Raw genomic sequence first — 13,625 nt, forward strand, 5'->3', positions numbered from 1 at the left:
TAGCATGAGGGACAGCCTTCTGCTGCTGAGCTGCTCTGGCCTGCGGTTCCCCGCACCATGCAGCCATCTGGGTTGGAGACAACAGGCTCTGCTCACCCTGGAAGCACCGTCTGCCTCCCCAACTGTTCAAGTATGGGCTTCTTCAGGTAGCTCACAGGCTTCCAGCCGTGGCAATGAAGACCATCAGTGATATGCCCACAGTGTGACCTTGAATTGGAAGCCAGCAACAGTGTTGCTCAGCCCTGCAGGTCCCTGATCCATGCTAAGCCTGTGATGCTGCATAGCTGGAGACCTTGTGCAAATAAATCAATGCTCAAATGTGCCTGTGGCAAATCTAGCCAAGACATCATATGCATATGTGCATCCTTTCCGCTTCTCTCCTCCTCCTCTTCTCTAATTCCCCTCACCTTCCCTTTCGTACACCTTTGTCACCATCTGTGACTACCTCTTTGTCCAGCTTCTTCATGTCCTCCCTGCCTCCTGTGTCCATCTATCACATTTTGTATTGAGTTTCCCGATTTGGAAGAAACCTCACCTATGGCACTGTCCACCGTCTAGCTGCGGCCAAAGAGGTACAGCTAGACCGAATGTCTACACATCCCCATCCAAGCTATATTGCCTGGCATGCCACATATCTGCAGCCGGGCATGAGCTCCTTGTGTGGTTCGTATATGGTGTCTGGAGGGAACATCCTCTTCCTTTGGATCTCCAGGCAGCTCCTAGAATCCCTTCCCCTGCAGAGGCTGCCAAGCACCTGCAGCTTGCTTCAGATAGAAATCTAACTTTAACTGCACCCCACTTCCTTCTCTCGTCTCTCCCCTATCCCAGGTGGCGATGATGACATGGATTTTGACATTGAGAAGAGTACAGGCAGCATGGTCATTGCAAGACCCCTCGATGCAAGGAAGAAGTCAAGCTACAACCTGACAGTAGAAGTCACTGATGGGTCCACTACCATCAAAACCCAGGTAATGGTTTATTTTCTTTAGCAGAGACCCCATCTAGAGTGAGTATACGATAAGGGAATCTTTCCTGTGACCCTGCTGAGCTCTGGATCAGGCGCCAGGCACAAGAATCTCTTTACACTGTGATCTTACATTACACAGTGACCCAGGTCTTTCCTAAGTACCAAGCTAAGATTTTTTTATGTGGTTGGAAACCAAAATGATCTAGGAAAGCCTGGGCCTCTCCTGTTGATCACAGCCAGCTCACAAGGACACGGCTATACCACCAGCCAAGCTGGGGTGGCAGTTCATACTCTCAAGACCTCAATTTGCTGTCAGCTGCTCAGGCTGAACTACAACATGGCTGGGACAACATGCTAAGATATGAGGGAAATGCATATGTGGTTAGATCAGGTGTGGGACCACAGTACCGTATCAAGGGGTGTTCTTGGCACTTGCTAACCTGTACAAAGCCAGCGCAGATGCATCTGCAGGAGGTGAGGTCAGCCCTCCCCTGGGCTGCTCCAAGTCTGCAGAGCACTGAGAACATATCAGCACTGATGTCCAGGGGGCGAGTGGGGCAACTACAGAGAATGCTGTGTCCTCTGAGCTGCCACATGAAAAGCAAGTGTTGGCAAAAGGAGACGCTTTGCTCTCAGGTATTTCCCTGAGCCCCGGTTAAAATGGCTGCGGAGATTTGCCTATCTTTACCTACCCTCAGGAAGGGTATTCAGGGCTTGAGCTTTCACCAACCATTTTCTCCACGCATAAACAGCAGCCAAAAAACCCAGCCCTCACTGCACAGGAAGACCTAGAACATGAGTCACCCCTCAGTGACATTTATCGTGGGAAACTCACTGCAGAGGTTTGTGGGGATGATGAGTGAGGAACACTACCATTCCTGTGAAACGCAATGCTAATGGACAGCTATCTATCTCAACTATCTTCAGGTATTGTTCCAAATAAACAAACAAAGCCCCACCTTGCCTGCTGTGCATTCCCTGCCACCTTGCATCTCATCCCTACGTTTATTTTGGCACTCAAGGCACTAGCAGATGTCAAAAAACCTGCTTGTGCAAAGCACCCATGGCATGTTCAGGTTTGCTAAAGGAAGCTAATTATTACACTTGGTTGGGACTTCCTAAGATGCCATGAACACATCAGTAGGGGGGTCAGGACAGCCAGGGTAGGAGACCAAACACAAGAAACTAGGCGACTTTGCAGGCAGGATTCAGGCAGGCCATTCACAGGGGTTTGTTGTTAAATGCAGAGGGGAAGATATGGCTAAGAAGCGTGGACCAAAAACTTTGCTTTTGCATACCTTCCCTGCCCCCATGTTGCTCTTGAGACAGGCCAGCCCCTCCCTTCCTTTGCCAAAGGTCCCCCCTTCTGTCAGCTTTGTGGCGTGTAATTAATGAAGACTAGTGTGGAGGCACCAGCCAGCAAAGCTGGCACCGTGGATGAGCAACTGATACTTTTTGTGGCAGGCTGTGACGGTTTCCCCATGTGCCAAGTGTAGGCACGCTCAGTCTGAATGGCTTGCCAGATTGGAGAGATTTAAAAAAAAATGAGAGGAAGCAAGCTGAAAATCACTAAGGGAAGGCACAGCAGGAGTTCCTGGGGAGAAGGCCAAAAGGGTTCCCAGTCACCATGAATGGCAAAGCCCTGGGAGTTGGAAAGCTGTGGCGGTTACAAGGCTCAGAGCGCAGCTACACCCAAGAGGGGTTGGTAGCTGCAACTTTACATGGCTGAATAAGTCAAGTTGCTCCCACGTCTCTGCAGCCCTCACTGTGCTGTCTCCCCCACAGGCATTTATCCATGTGATTGACATCAACCAGCACCGTCCCCAGTTCCTGGAGAGCCATTACGAGGTGAGGATTCCTGAAGATACCCCCTCGGGGAGGGAAATCCTTCAAGTCAGTGCAACAGACAAGGACAAAGGCAAGGGGCTCATCTACACCATCCATGGCAGCGTGGACCCCAAAAGCACAAGACTTTTCCAGCTGGATCCAAGCAGTGGGGTCCTCACAACAGCAGAAGGCTTCAGTTCCCAGCCCATGCCTCAGCACACCCTAACAGTGATGGTGAGTCCTAGCCAAACCCTGCTGAGTCCATCGGCTTGGCCAGCATATATGGGTCGCTGGAGAAATTAAAACTGGTTCTAGTCTTTGAGGGAGGATTTGTCTAGAACAACAGGGAAGAGGAAAGCAGGATGTTAACCTTTACTGTATAGCCATCCTGGAGAAATCTAGGTAAAACCCTGCTTTCCTCTCAACTATGGGCTGCACCCATCACCTGCTGATTTCATTGGAGAGCCACTGTATTCTTACACAAGAAAGCACAGTGAATAATTGTTAATATTTGAAATTCAAGGCTGAGCTTTGGTGCTGAAACTTGCAGGCTCATTCCCACCCAAGGGGTTGGTACCACTGAAAACCCCCACCCTCTGTAAGAGTCCTGACGAGCTACTTGGAAGCCTGCTGCAGGCAAGGCTGCCTGCTCCCTGAGTGTGACCGTACCTGCTCTTCCTCGGTCATTCAGGTGCGAGACCAGGAGGTCCCCATCAAGAGGAACTTCGTTCGAGTCATCATCCATGTGGAGAACTGCAACCTGCACCCTCCACAGTTCAGCAGCATCCATTACGAAGCAGAAGTGCTGGACTCAGCAGTGCTGGGCACAGAAGTTATACAAGTCAGAGCCTTTGATCAGGACCAAGGAGCCAATGCTGAAATCCACTACTCCCTTCAGGCAGGTGAGAGCTGTGCAACAAGATAGTTTAGGGTATGAACGTGCCTGCATTTCTGTGCTCTAGCCGGTGACCAAACAGTTGACCAGCTTTCTCTAGCTGTTGCAAAGAACAGTAAATGGCTGCACAGTTCTAAAATCCAGAGAAAATCTAGAGTGAGCAGGTAATTTCCATATTACAGAACATTAGCATCCTTCCTTAAGAAGACAGTTCAGCGTTGAGTCACTGGTCTAAGAAAAAATGTGACTAGATGAGTTAGAACAACTTAGAATTTGCTCTTCTCATCCATGGGAACTGAGGGAGGGCTCCCTGTTCAGCTGCTGTCAGACAAAAGTACTCTGATTCCTACAACAGCCACCATCACTTCCACCACTTCTACCAAGAAATACATCCTTGAGGAAGAGCGAGAACCCTTTCAGCACTGGTTGATGGTGGGTTTGGGTCATGCAAGCTCAGTGGGCAAGTATTTTGTCATTCACTTTAAAGGTTAAAACAAATATTTATGGCTGTGCCACTCTGCCTATTTAGCAGCTAAATTCTTTGCAGGAGACAAGCCATCCTTTGCTCCATCTTTCTCACTGCAATTTAGATCAAGGACTAAGGAATTTAATTGCTCCTGAAGTATTGGTAATTATAAGCATGACAGGGCTTGAAGGAACTAGTACGGTCTATGCAACCTTGTTCTGCACATGAGGCAAAAGCTTCAAGCACGTGCTCTGCCACCACTAAATATGCTCAGATTAGAAGGATGTTTATCTCTAATTTACATTTTGATTGATTTAAAAATTAGTTCATAGATCTCAATGAGTTCATTTTTCTTAGAATTAAAATTATTTAGAAATTAATGGAGAGCGTTGCCTCCCAGTGAAAGAAACAGATGTTAATTAGGCCTGAAATCAGGACCATCTATGGAAAAGAGGTTCAGAAAACCAAAACCAACAGGGTGTCTGTATTCTTCACTTTGTAATTTCTCTTCTTGCAGGTAACGGGGAAGGTTTCTTTAGCATCGACTCTTATTCTGGAATTATTACAGTTGCCCAGAGACTGGACCCATCCAGGCAGGAGCGATTTACTCTCATTGTAAAGGCAGAAGATCAGGGGTTCCCCCAGCTTAAAGATTCTTCTACAGTACATGTCCGCATTAGACCCTCTGAGCGCACGCCTCCAAAGTTTCCAGAGGCCGAATACATCACAGAGATCAGTGAAACCACTGCTGTTGGCTCTCCTCTGATCCAGGTTTCAGCCACAAGCTTGTCACCAGTCAGCTATGAAATAAAAGATGGAAATGGAGATGGAGTGTTCTCCATGAACTACCAGTCAGGCCTTATTTCCACTCAGAAGACCTTAGATTTTGAGCAGGTATCTTTTTACCAGTTGAAAGTCCGTGGCACCAACATGGCTGGAGCATTTATGGACACAGTGGTACTTATCTATGTCATAGATGAGAATGACAATGTGCCGATCTTCGTTAAGCCTTCCTTCGTTGGCTGGATCATGGAGAACGCTCCATCACAAAGCATGGTTCTGGATGAAAGCAATTCTCCCCTTGTGACCCATGCAACAGATGCTGATCAAGACTCCAATGCTCTGCTGGTCTATGAGATTTTGGAACCGGAGGCACTGAAATATTTCACAGTAGATCCCAGCACAGGGACGCTGACCAGTCGTGCTGATATAGACTATGAGCTTACCCCAGTTTTCCACTTCAGTGTACATGCACATGACAGTGGAAGTCCCAGCTTATTTGCGTCTAAGCCGGCCAGAGTCACAATCCATGTTAAAGATGTGAATGATTCACCTCCAGTCTTTTTCAAGGACACTTACGAGCTTTCTGTCTTGCTACCTGCCCACTCAGGGATGGAGCTTTTGTCAGTGCAGGCAAAAGATGCAGATTCAGAGGTGACATACAGCATCGTGGAAGGGAACCTTGATAATGCTTTCTACATTCATCCGCTTACAGGTCTCATCTCCATTCTTAACACCACTGGCCTGGGAAGCTATCGTGAACTCACGGTCCGAGCTGGTGATGGCTTGTATAAAAGTACTGCTCTGGTTAAGCTAAATTTAACTCAAGCACAAGGTACTGGCTTAAAATTTGATCAAGACATATATACAGTAACTGTGATGGAGAACTCTACAGATGAGAAGACTCTCACTGTCCTTGGGGTCAAGGGGTATCAGCTAAATGAACCACTTTTCTATTCACTTTTGAATGGAAAGGAAAGATTCAAAATGATCCAGGCATCTGGAGTACTCCAGACCAAGGGTGTGAAATTCGACCGCGAAACACAAGACATGCACGAGGTAGCTGTGGAAGTGAAGGACAATAGGAAACCACCGAGAGTGTCCCAAGCCACAGTGAAGGTTTACATAGAGGATGTCAATGACAATCCACCGCAGTTTGAGAATGTGCCATATTACACCTCGGTGCAGGATGGCACAGAGCCAGGTGACGTCCTTTTTCAGGTGTCAGCAACAGACAAAGACGTAGGGGATAATGGAGCCATTACCTACTCATTTGCAGAGGACTATAAATACTTTTGGATTGACCCCTACCTGGGAGACATCTCCCTTAAGAAGCCTCTTGATTACCAAGCATTAAATAAATACAACCTCCGAGTCATTGCTAAGGACAAAGGTGAGCCTCCCCTCCGTGCCGAAGAGGAGGTTGTGATCAGTGTGAGGAACAAATCCAACCCTCTGTTCCAAAGTTTGTACTACCGAGTGAAGGTGCCAGAAAACATCCCCCTCTACACATCTATCCTCCACATACAGGCTCGCAGCCCTGAAGGCTTGCGCCTCATCTACAACATCGTGGAAGAAGATTCCCTGAAACTCTTCAGCACTGACTTCAAAACCGGTGTCCTTACTGTCACAGGCCAGCTGGACTATGAGCTAGAGACAGAACACACCTTCACTGTTCGAGCCACAGACACAGCGCTAGGATCCTTTTCAGAAGCCAGAGTAGAGGTGGAGGTAGAGGACATTAATGACAACCCCCCCATATTTTCCCAGATCATCTACACAGCATCTGTCTCGGAGAGTTTGCCAGCACAGACCCCTGTCGTCCAGATCTTTGCCTCTGATAAGGACTCAGGCAGAAACAAAGTGGTCTCCTATCAGATCTTGGATGATGGTTCAGATGCTACCAAGTTCTTTAATATTGATGCCAGCACAGGGCAAATAACAACTGCTCAAGCACTTGATTATGAAAAAAATCAGCAGTTTCGCATGAAAGTAAGAGCTGCAGATCATGGGATGCCTCCACTTAGCAGTGATGCCCTGGTAATTGTAGATGTGACAGACATCAATGACAACCCCCCCGAGTTCAGCCAGCTTCAGTATGAAGCCAAGGTGAGTGAAATGGCTACATGTGGGCATATCGTGATAAAAGTCCAAGCCCTGGACCCCGATAGCGGAGACACCACCCGACTGGAATACGTGATACTCTCAGGCAATGACAACAGGCATTTCACTATCAACAGCACTTCTGGAATAATATCCATGTTCAACCGCTGCAAAAAGGACTTGGAGTCATCTTACAGTCTCAGAGTTTCTGCTTCAGATGGAGTTTTCAAGAGCACCGTGCCCGTGTATATCAATACCACAAATGCCAACAAATACAGCCCCTCTTTTCGGCAGAATGTGTATGAGGCAGAGCTGGCAGAAAATGCTGAGATAGGTACCAAAGTGATTGAACTGCTGGCTATTGACCCAGACGGTGGCCCATACGGCACCATAGACTATACCATCATAAATAAACTTGCCCATGAGAAGTTCTCCATAGACAATAAAGGCTGTATTGCCACGCTGCAAAAACTGGACAGGGAAAATTCAACAGAGAGAGTGATTGCCATTAAAGTCATGGCCAAGGACGGGGGTGGGAAGGTGGCATTCTGCACTGTCAAAATAATCCTTACAGATGAGAATGACAACCCACCTCAGTTTAAAGCTTCTGAATACACGCTGTCTATCCAGTCCAATGTAAGCAAAGGCTCCCCTGTCATCCAGGTACTGGCTTATGATGCTGATGAAGGTGCAAATGCAGATGTCATTTACTCCGTTGACTCTGTGGAAGATGTGGCAGAAGATCTTGTGGAGATCAATGCTGCCACTGGGGTTGTTAAGGTCAAAGAGAGCCTTGTTGGTTTGGAAAACAGAGCCTTTAACTTCAAGGTGAAAGCTGAAGATGGCAGACCCCCTCACTGGACTTCCCTTCTCCCAGTGAATCTTCAGATTGTCCCCAGGGAGGTGACGTTGCCAAGGTTTTCTGAGCCCCTTTATACATTCTCTGCATCTGAGGACCTTCCAGAGGGATCAGAAATAGGCTCAGTCAAAGCTTTTGCAGAGGATCCCATCATATACAGCCTGGTGAAGGGAACCACTACAGAAAGTAATAAAGATGAGGTGTTCACGCTGGATGAACAAACAGGGGCTTTGAAAATCAAAAAGGCCATGGATCATGAGACCACCAAGTGGTACCAGATTGATGTTATGGCTCACTGCACACATCAGGAGACTGACCTGGTCTCTCTGGTCTCTGTGAACATCCAAGTGCAGGACGTCAATGACAACAGACCCGTTTTTGAGGCAGATCCCTACAAAGCATTTGTCATGGAGAACATGCCATCAGGAACCACAGTCATTCAAGTGACAGCTAATGACCAGGACATGGGAAGTGATGGACAGGTGACCTACAGTCTGGAAGCAGAATCTGGCAACCTCCGAGGACTCTTCACCATTGATGGTGAGAGTGGGTGGATCACCACACTAAAAGAGTTGGACTGCGAAGATCAGGAGATCTACCGGTTTTATGTGGTGGCCACTGACCATGGCAGGAAAGTCCAGCTCTCTTCCCAAACCCTGGTGGAGGTCACTGTCTCTGATGAAAATGATAATGCTCCACAGTTCACCTCAGATTTCTATAAAGGATCGGTAATTGAGAACGCAGAGCCAGGGCAGGTTGTTGTCACACTGAGTACCATCGATGCAGACATCTCTGAGCAGAACCGGCGGGTCACATGCTACATAACTGGTGAGTTTTTCCTGACTTTAAATCTTCAGTGAGCAAAAATAGACTATCATCTCAAAGTGAGGATTTGATACGTTGTCTTACAGAATATTAATACCGAAATAGCATTATACAGACAGTCCCATAAGACGCAGGTGATGAAGCCCGAGCTCTGTCATGAGCTGGATTCATCAGTTAAATGAGTCTGGGGTATCCAAAACTCTTTAGTAACTAACTGCAGTGGGTGGAATTATCATTATAATAGCTATCTCACCACCAAATTGTCCTATTTATTTGGAAATAAATAAATAAAATATGTAAGTAATTACACAGTACTGTAGATATATTTATTTACACTTTCTTAACAGAGGAATAATCAAGATTGTAATTTTAATACTTACGAGAAGGATAGAAGTGGTGGCACAGCAGGAAGGAAGGTTTTTCACACATAGATACTGTGATCTGTATTTGTAAGTTCTTTGACCCAGCTTTTTCTCCTGCAAACCATGCAGTCAGTTTACACCTATGTGTAGCCTGCCTGTATTTTTAATAACTATATTTGTGCACATAGGATGTGCATAACTTCCTGATATTAAATGTGTCTCCTATGATGCCACTGTGACCCTGACTTAACAAACAAGTAGACCTCACAAGGCTGCAGTTAACCACCCTGAAGAACTGGTGGATATTTGAGACTTTCATGTCAATCTTAACGAGACTCCTGGCTAACAAGAAATACTAAAGATGACTCTCGCACCCCTGGAACGTCAGCTGTGCCAACTGAAATTAACCACTGCTGTAGAAGAGCAAAAAAGTTATACTGGAATGCTTGTTGTGCATCGGCACAAGTAGAAGCTTGATTTTACGGTACTTTTTGACCCCAAAGGGTCTCCCTCAGACCTGGAACAGATACTTCAAATTAAAATGTTTGTGCAAACTCAAACGAGGACCCTTCAGGGTCAAAACATTTAGCCAGATCATGCTGCAGCCTGTTATCTATTATTGTAACCATCCAAAACAGGGGAGGAATGTTGGTACTTTCAATTGGTTTATGGCATACCTAGGTATTTGCAAACCTTTGGGAGGAAAGATTCGATCCATTTATGTATTTGCACTTCTGCCATCTTAAAGGTAGTAGTAACTTCCAACTGCTTTAAACCTGAGAGAATGCTTGCTATATTACTGGTGAATACATGTATACATTTCTGCTATGTACTTAGAAGCATAAGTCAAACTCTAGCCATAAACACAGAAATACAACTGCAGCAGAGTGCTGCAGCAAAAGAAAGGAGGAGGTGAACACAGAGCCTAGCTTCCTGTTGTTCACATGCACATTGACCTTAAACACAGAGAAACTAAATCTGAACATGGGCTGGAGTCTCCCAGCATCAGAAGAAGGGCTAGCAGAGGTCTTGTTGCACCTCCAGATTCACCACCTCATCACCGCAGTGCAAATAAAAGCAGAAAGAGAGTGGATGTAATTTACCCCACTGTGCAAGGCCCTTCAGAGCCTAACACAAACAAGCCCTGGAGCCAGCTCTCTTCATTGTCTCCCTTACCTAATGTGCTCCCTCCTTCTGCCCAGCTGCATGGGTTCAGCAGAGGACACCAGCTCCTTGCCAGAAAAGGATTCTCCAGGGTCAGCATCCACCCCATTCAAAAGCTACTCTGTGTAATATCAGTAGGAGCGGCATGAATCTGGTGGGCTGGAGAGCCTGCCTAGTCTGGATTTACCTGTCTGTCATTGTTTGGCTCTTACAAAATCAAAAAGTAGCCCCAGAAAGTGTAGCTTTATATTAAATACATCTGTAGGTTAAAAGGGAGTACAACTACACAGGTACTGTAACAATAAGATCCAAGCAATGTCTGCAGGGTATTTGCCACTCTCGGATCCCTTTAGGAACATGCACCGAGAAAGACTGACACACTTTAGGAAAGTGAGACGATGTGGTTTTGAGGCAATGAATATGCACACCTGCAGAACATTACCGAGACACTTTTGCAATCAGGAGTAGTTTCCTCCTTCCAGTGTAATATGCAAACAGCTAGTAAGAGAAACGAGCAGGGTATTTCTCAGCTATGCAGTGAAGCAGACCAAATGCTCCTCACCTGCCAGATATGACACTAACGCCCTCTCTGTGGCACCACTGCAAGTCCTTCAGGTGTCCCAAGGGCCCGGCAGTGGGCACACCTATATCCCCTTTCCTTAACTCATCTGATTTTCAGCACTCGGTAAATGTCTTTTTTCCGTGCCTCCTGCCCCCTTCTAGAAGGAGATGTACTGGGACAGTTCACCGTTAACCAGATTGAGGGCGAATGGACAATTTCTTCCAAGAAGCCTTTGGACAGAGAAGATACAGAAAAATATCTCCTCAAGGTTATGGCCTCTGATGGAAAATTTCAGGCTACCACCGAAGTGGAAATTTTTGTTCTGGATATCAATGACAACAGCCCTGAGTGTGGCCAGGTAAGACATCTGTCCTGGGGCATCAGGGGCACAAGAGGAGCACCTGGGAAGGAGAGAACACAATAGCAAGGAAGAATGAACAGAAAGAGCATGTTAAGAGGGTTTGGCTTGTCATAATTCTTCTCACACGATCTTTTTGCTTTGATTATGCTTAGCAATTTTAATTAAGCTGCATGTCAAGCAAGAACATTAAATCTAGCCTCCAAGCATGTTTGCCAGCAGTAAGTGAGCGCCTAAACATTATGAAGGATAATTTCTGGAGATAAACAATGCCAGGAAGCCTCCTGGGTAGGGGCATGTAAATTACTGAGTTTTATATCCTGCTAAGCTGAGAGATTCCCATCAGGAGGTTTGTTACCGTAGAGAGCTGATTGCTGGTATGGATGTTACCCATGGTGAGAAAGAACAGAGGTGGTTGCTTCCCAAAGGAGATTCAAAGGCTTGTGTGAAATGAGCTCACTGGTCCCAGTCCACACCCCTGCAGCGGCAACGTGAGGCACATTGTGTTCCCCCATAAACCACGTGGTTTATCCTTCTCTATGAAGCTTCTGCTAGTCCATTCCTCCCCATGTGGGATGAAGGTATTTTGGACATGGCTCAGATGCCAATGACACCTTCTGTCCTTGCCAGATATTCTACACTGGGAGAGTCTCTGAAGATGCTCTGCCGGGTCTTTTCATTTTGAAAATATCAGCGACCGACCCTGATGTCGGCAGCAATGCCCAGATAACGTACAGCCTCCACGGCCCTGGCGCAGAGGAATTCCGGCTGGGCCCACACACAGGTGAGAGCAGGGCGATGGGATGCTTTTATCCTTTTCCTCACCCACTCCCAAGAAATGCCAGCTGCCAGCATGGCTCAATACTTGCCTCCTCTTGAGCAAACAAAAGGTCTGTTCATTCCAGCTCTCCCAAGCTAGGAGGAATGGCAGACAGACAGGTTTATTCCAACACAGTATAGAGGAGAGTGAGCTCTGCAGCTGCCTGCTGGATTTCTTTACAAATAGTCCATTAGCAACAGTAAAATGCAGGGCAGGTGCTGTTGCTAACAGCCAGGTCTCAAGGAGGAGAGATCAGCAAGTGTTTGGCTTGAGACAAAGACCCAAGTCCTAAACTCTAAAAAGCACCTTACCAGGTCTTGGGCAGTGTCTTTGCCCGAACAGACACAATGATCATCCTAGAGAACAACTGGGGTTCACTACATTACAAAAAACTTAATGCAGCAGGGGTCATAAAGGTGTTTATGAGTACAATTCATTTATGAGGACTTTTATCCCATGACGGCATCCCTTGCATGAAGTTCAGCCCGCCTTGAAGGACTCCCCATGCCAAGCCCTGCCAGGGCACTGGCTGGCAGTGATCCGAGAATAGCCCCGAGCGATGTGGTGTGGACACATCACTGCTATTAGCTGGATTACAGACAGCGTTCAAACCCGGGCTGTCTCCCACGGTTCAGCCAGGAAGGCAGCGTGCTTGAACCTCCCTGAGCTCTCCTAGGCTGTGGCAGCAGTTGCAGGAGACAAGACCACCTCCTGTTCTTTCCAACAGGGGAACTGACCACATCTGCACCTCTTGACCGTGAGCAGAAACCTACGTACCATCTTGTTGCCAAAGCAACTGATGGTGGAGGCCGTTCCTGCCAAGCAGATGTAACACTGATCGTAGAGGACACAAACGACAACGCACCGAGGTTCTTCCCCACTCACTGTGCAGTGGCCGTTTTTGACAACACCACAACAAAAACACCCATCGCCGTGGTTGCTGCCAGGGACCTTGACGAAGGTGAGTCAGAATGGGATTTACTTTTTAGTATAGTTCATCTTTCATCCTGAAACCTTTGAAACCTAGGGAAGGGTTGTAGCAATGGGTATAGATGATTGAATCTTGGCGAAATGTGCCAGGATCTCATCACTGAGTTGTTCTTGACTAGCAGGCTGGCATCAGCATTTTTGTGACCCGGTAGGAAATGCAATATTTGTAGAAACACGCAAAGACAGACTTTGAGGACATGCTCAGTAACTGTAACCATGACGTGCGGTGCAAACTGTGACACACAGTTTGTCCGGGATCCAAACTGGACAGAAACTTTACCAAAAATGGAAATCAAGAATGAGCGTAATAAGGAAAAAAGGAGCTTTAGATCTGAATGAGGTAGATGATATGGAGGGAGAGGTCCTTCTGAATGCACAAAGATTCTCAGAAACATAGGTAAGACTCCTAAGAAAGAAACTTTCAACAAACCTCTCCAGCAGAGACTGAATTTACAATGACAGAGGCAAGAGCATATTTACCTGCTTTGCAAGCAGATATGAAGGGAAATTACATTTAAAAGCAGGGGAATTAAAACTGGGAAACACTAGTAAATACAGACAGGCGGTACTGATGGATGATGGTGAGGGTGGCCAGATGTCTGAACTTACAGACGGACAGGGGCAACACCTGATGTTCATACAGCCTC

The 13,625-nt window shown here is 46.8% G+C and overlaps 1 protein-coding gene across 1 annotated transcript in view; it reads left to right on the plus strand.

Moving 5' to 3' along the window:
* Window positions 1–13,625, plus strand: part of FAT2 (FAT atypical cadherin 2) — a 46,539-nt gene that overhangs the window by 14,658 nt on the left and 18,256 nt on the right. Inside the window, exons 6-12 of the mRNA XM_027778814.2 lie at window positions 829–968; window positions 2,753–3,028; window positions 3,486–3,696; window positions 4,673–8,725; window positions 10,972–11,168; window positions 11,799–11,952; window positions 12,716–12,949. Coding sequence (XP_027634615.2) covers window positions 829–968; window positions 2,753–3,028; window positions 3,486–3,696; window positions 4,673–8,725; window positions 10,972–11,168; window positions 11,799–11,952; window positions 12,716–12,949 — 5,265 coding nt within the window. The remainder of the gene's footprint in view (window positions 1–828; window positions 969–2,752; window positions 3,029–3,485; window positions 3,697–4,672; window positions 8,726–10,971; window positions 11,169–11,798; window positions 11,953–12,715; window positions 12,950–13,625) is intronic.

The sequence above is a fragment of the Falco peregrinus genome, chromosome 8 (assembly GCF_023634155.1).
Source record: "Falco peregrinus isolate bFalPer1 chromosome 8, bFalPer1.pri, whole genome shotgun sequence".
NCBI classification, from domain to species: domain Eukaryota; kingdom Metazoa; phylum Chordata; class Aves; order Falconiformes; family Falconidae; genus Falco; species Falco peregrinus.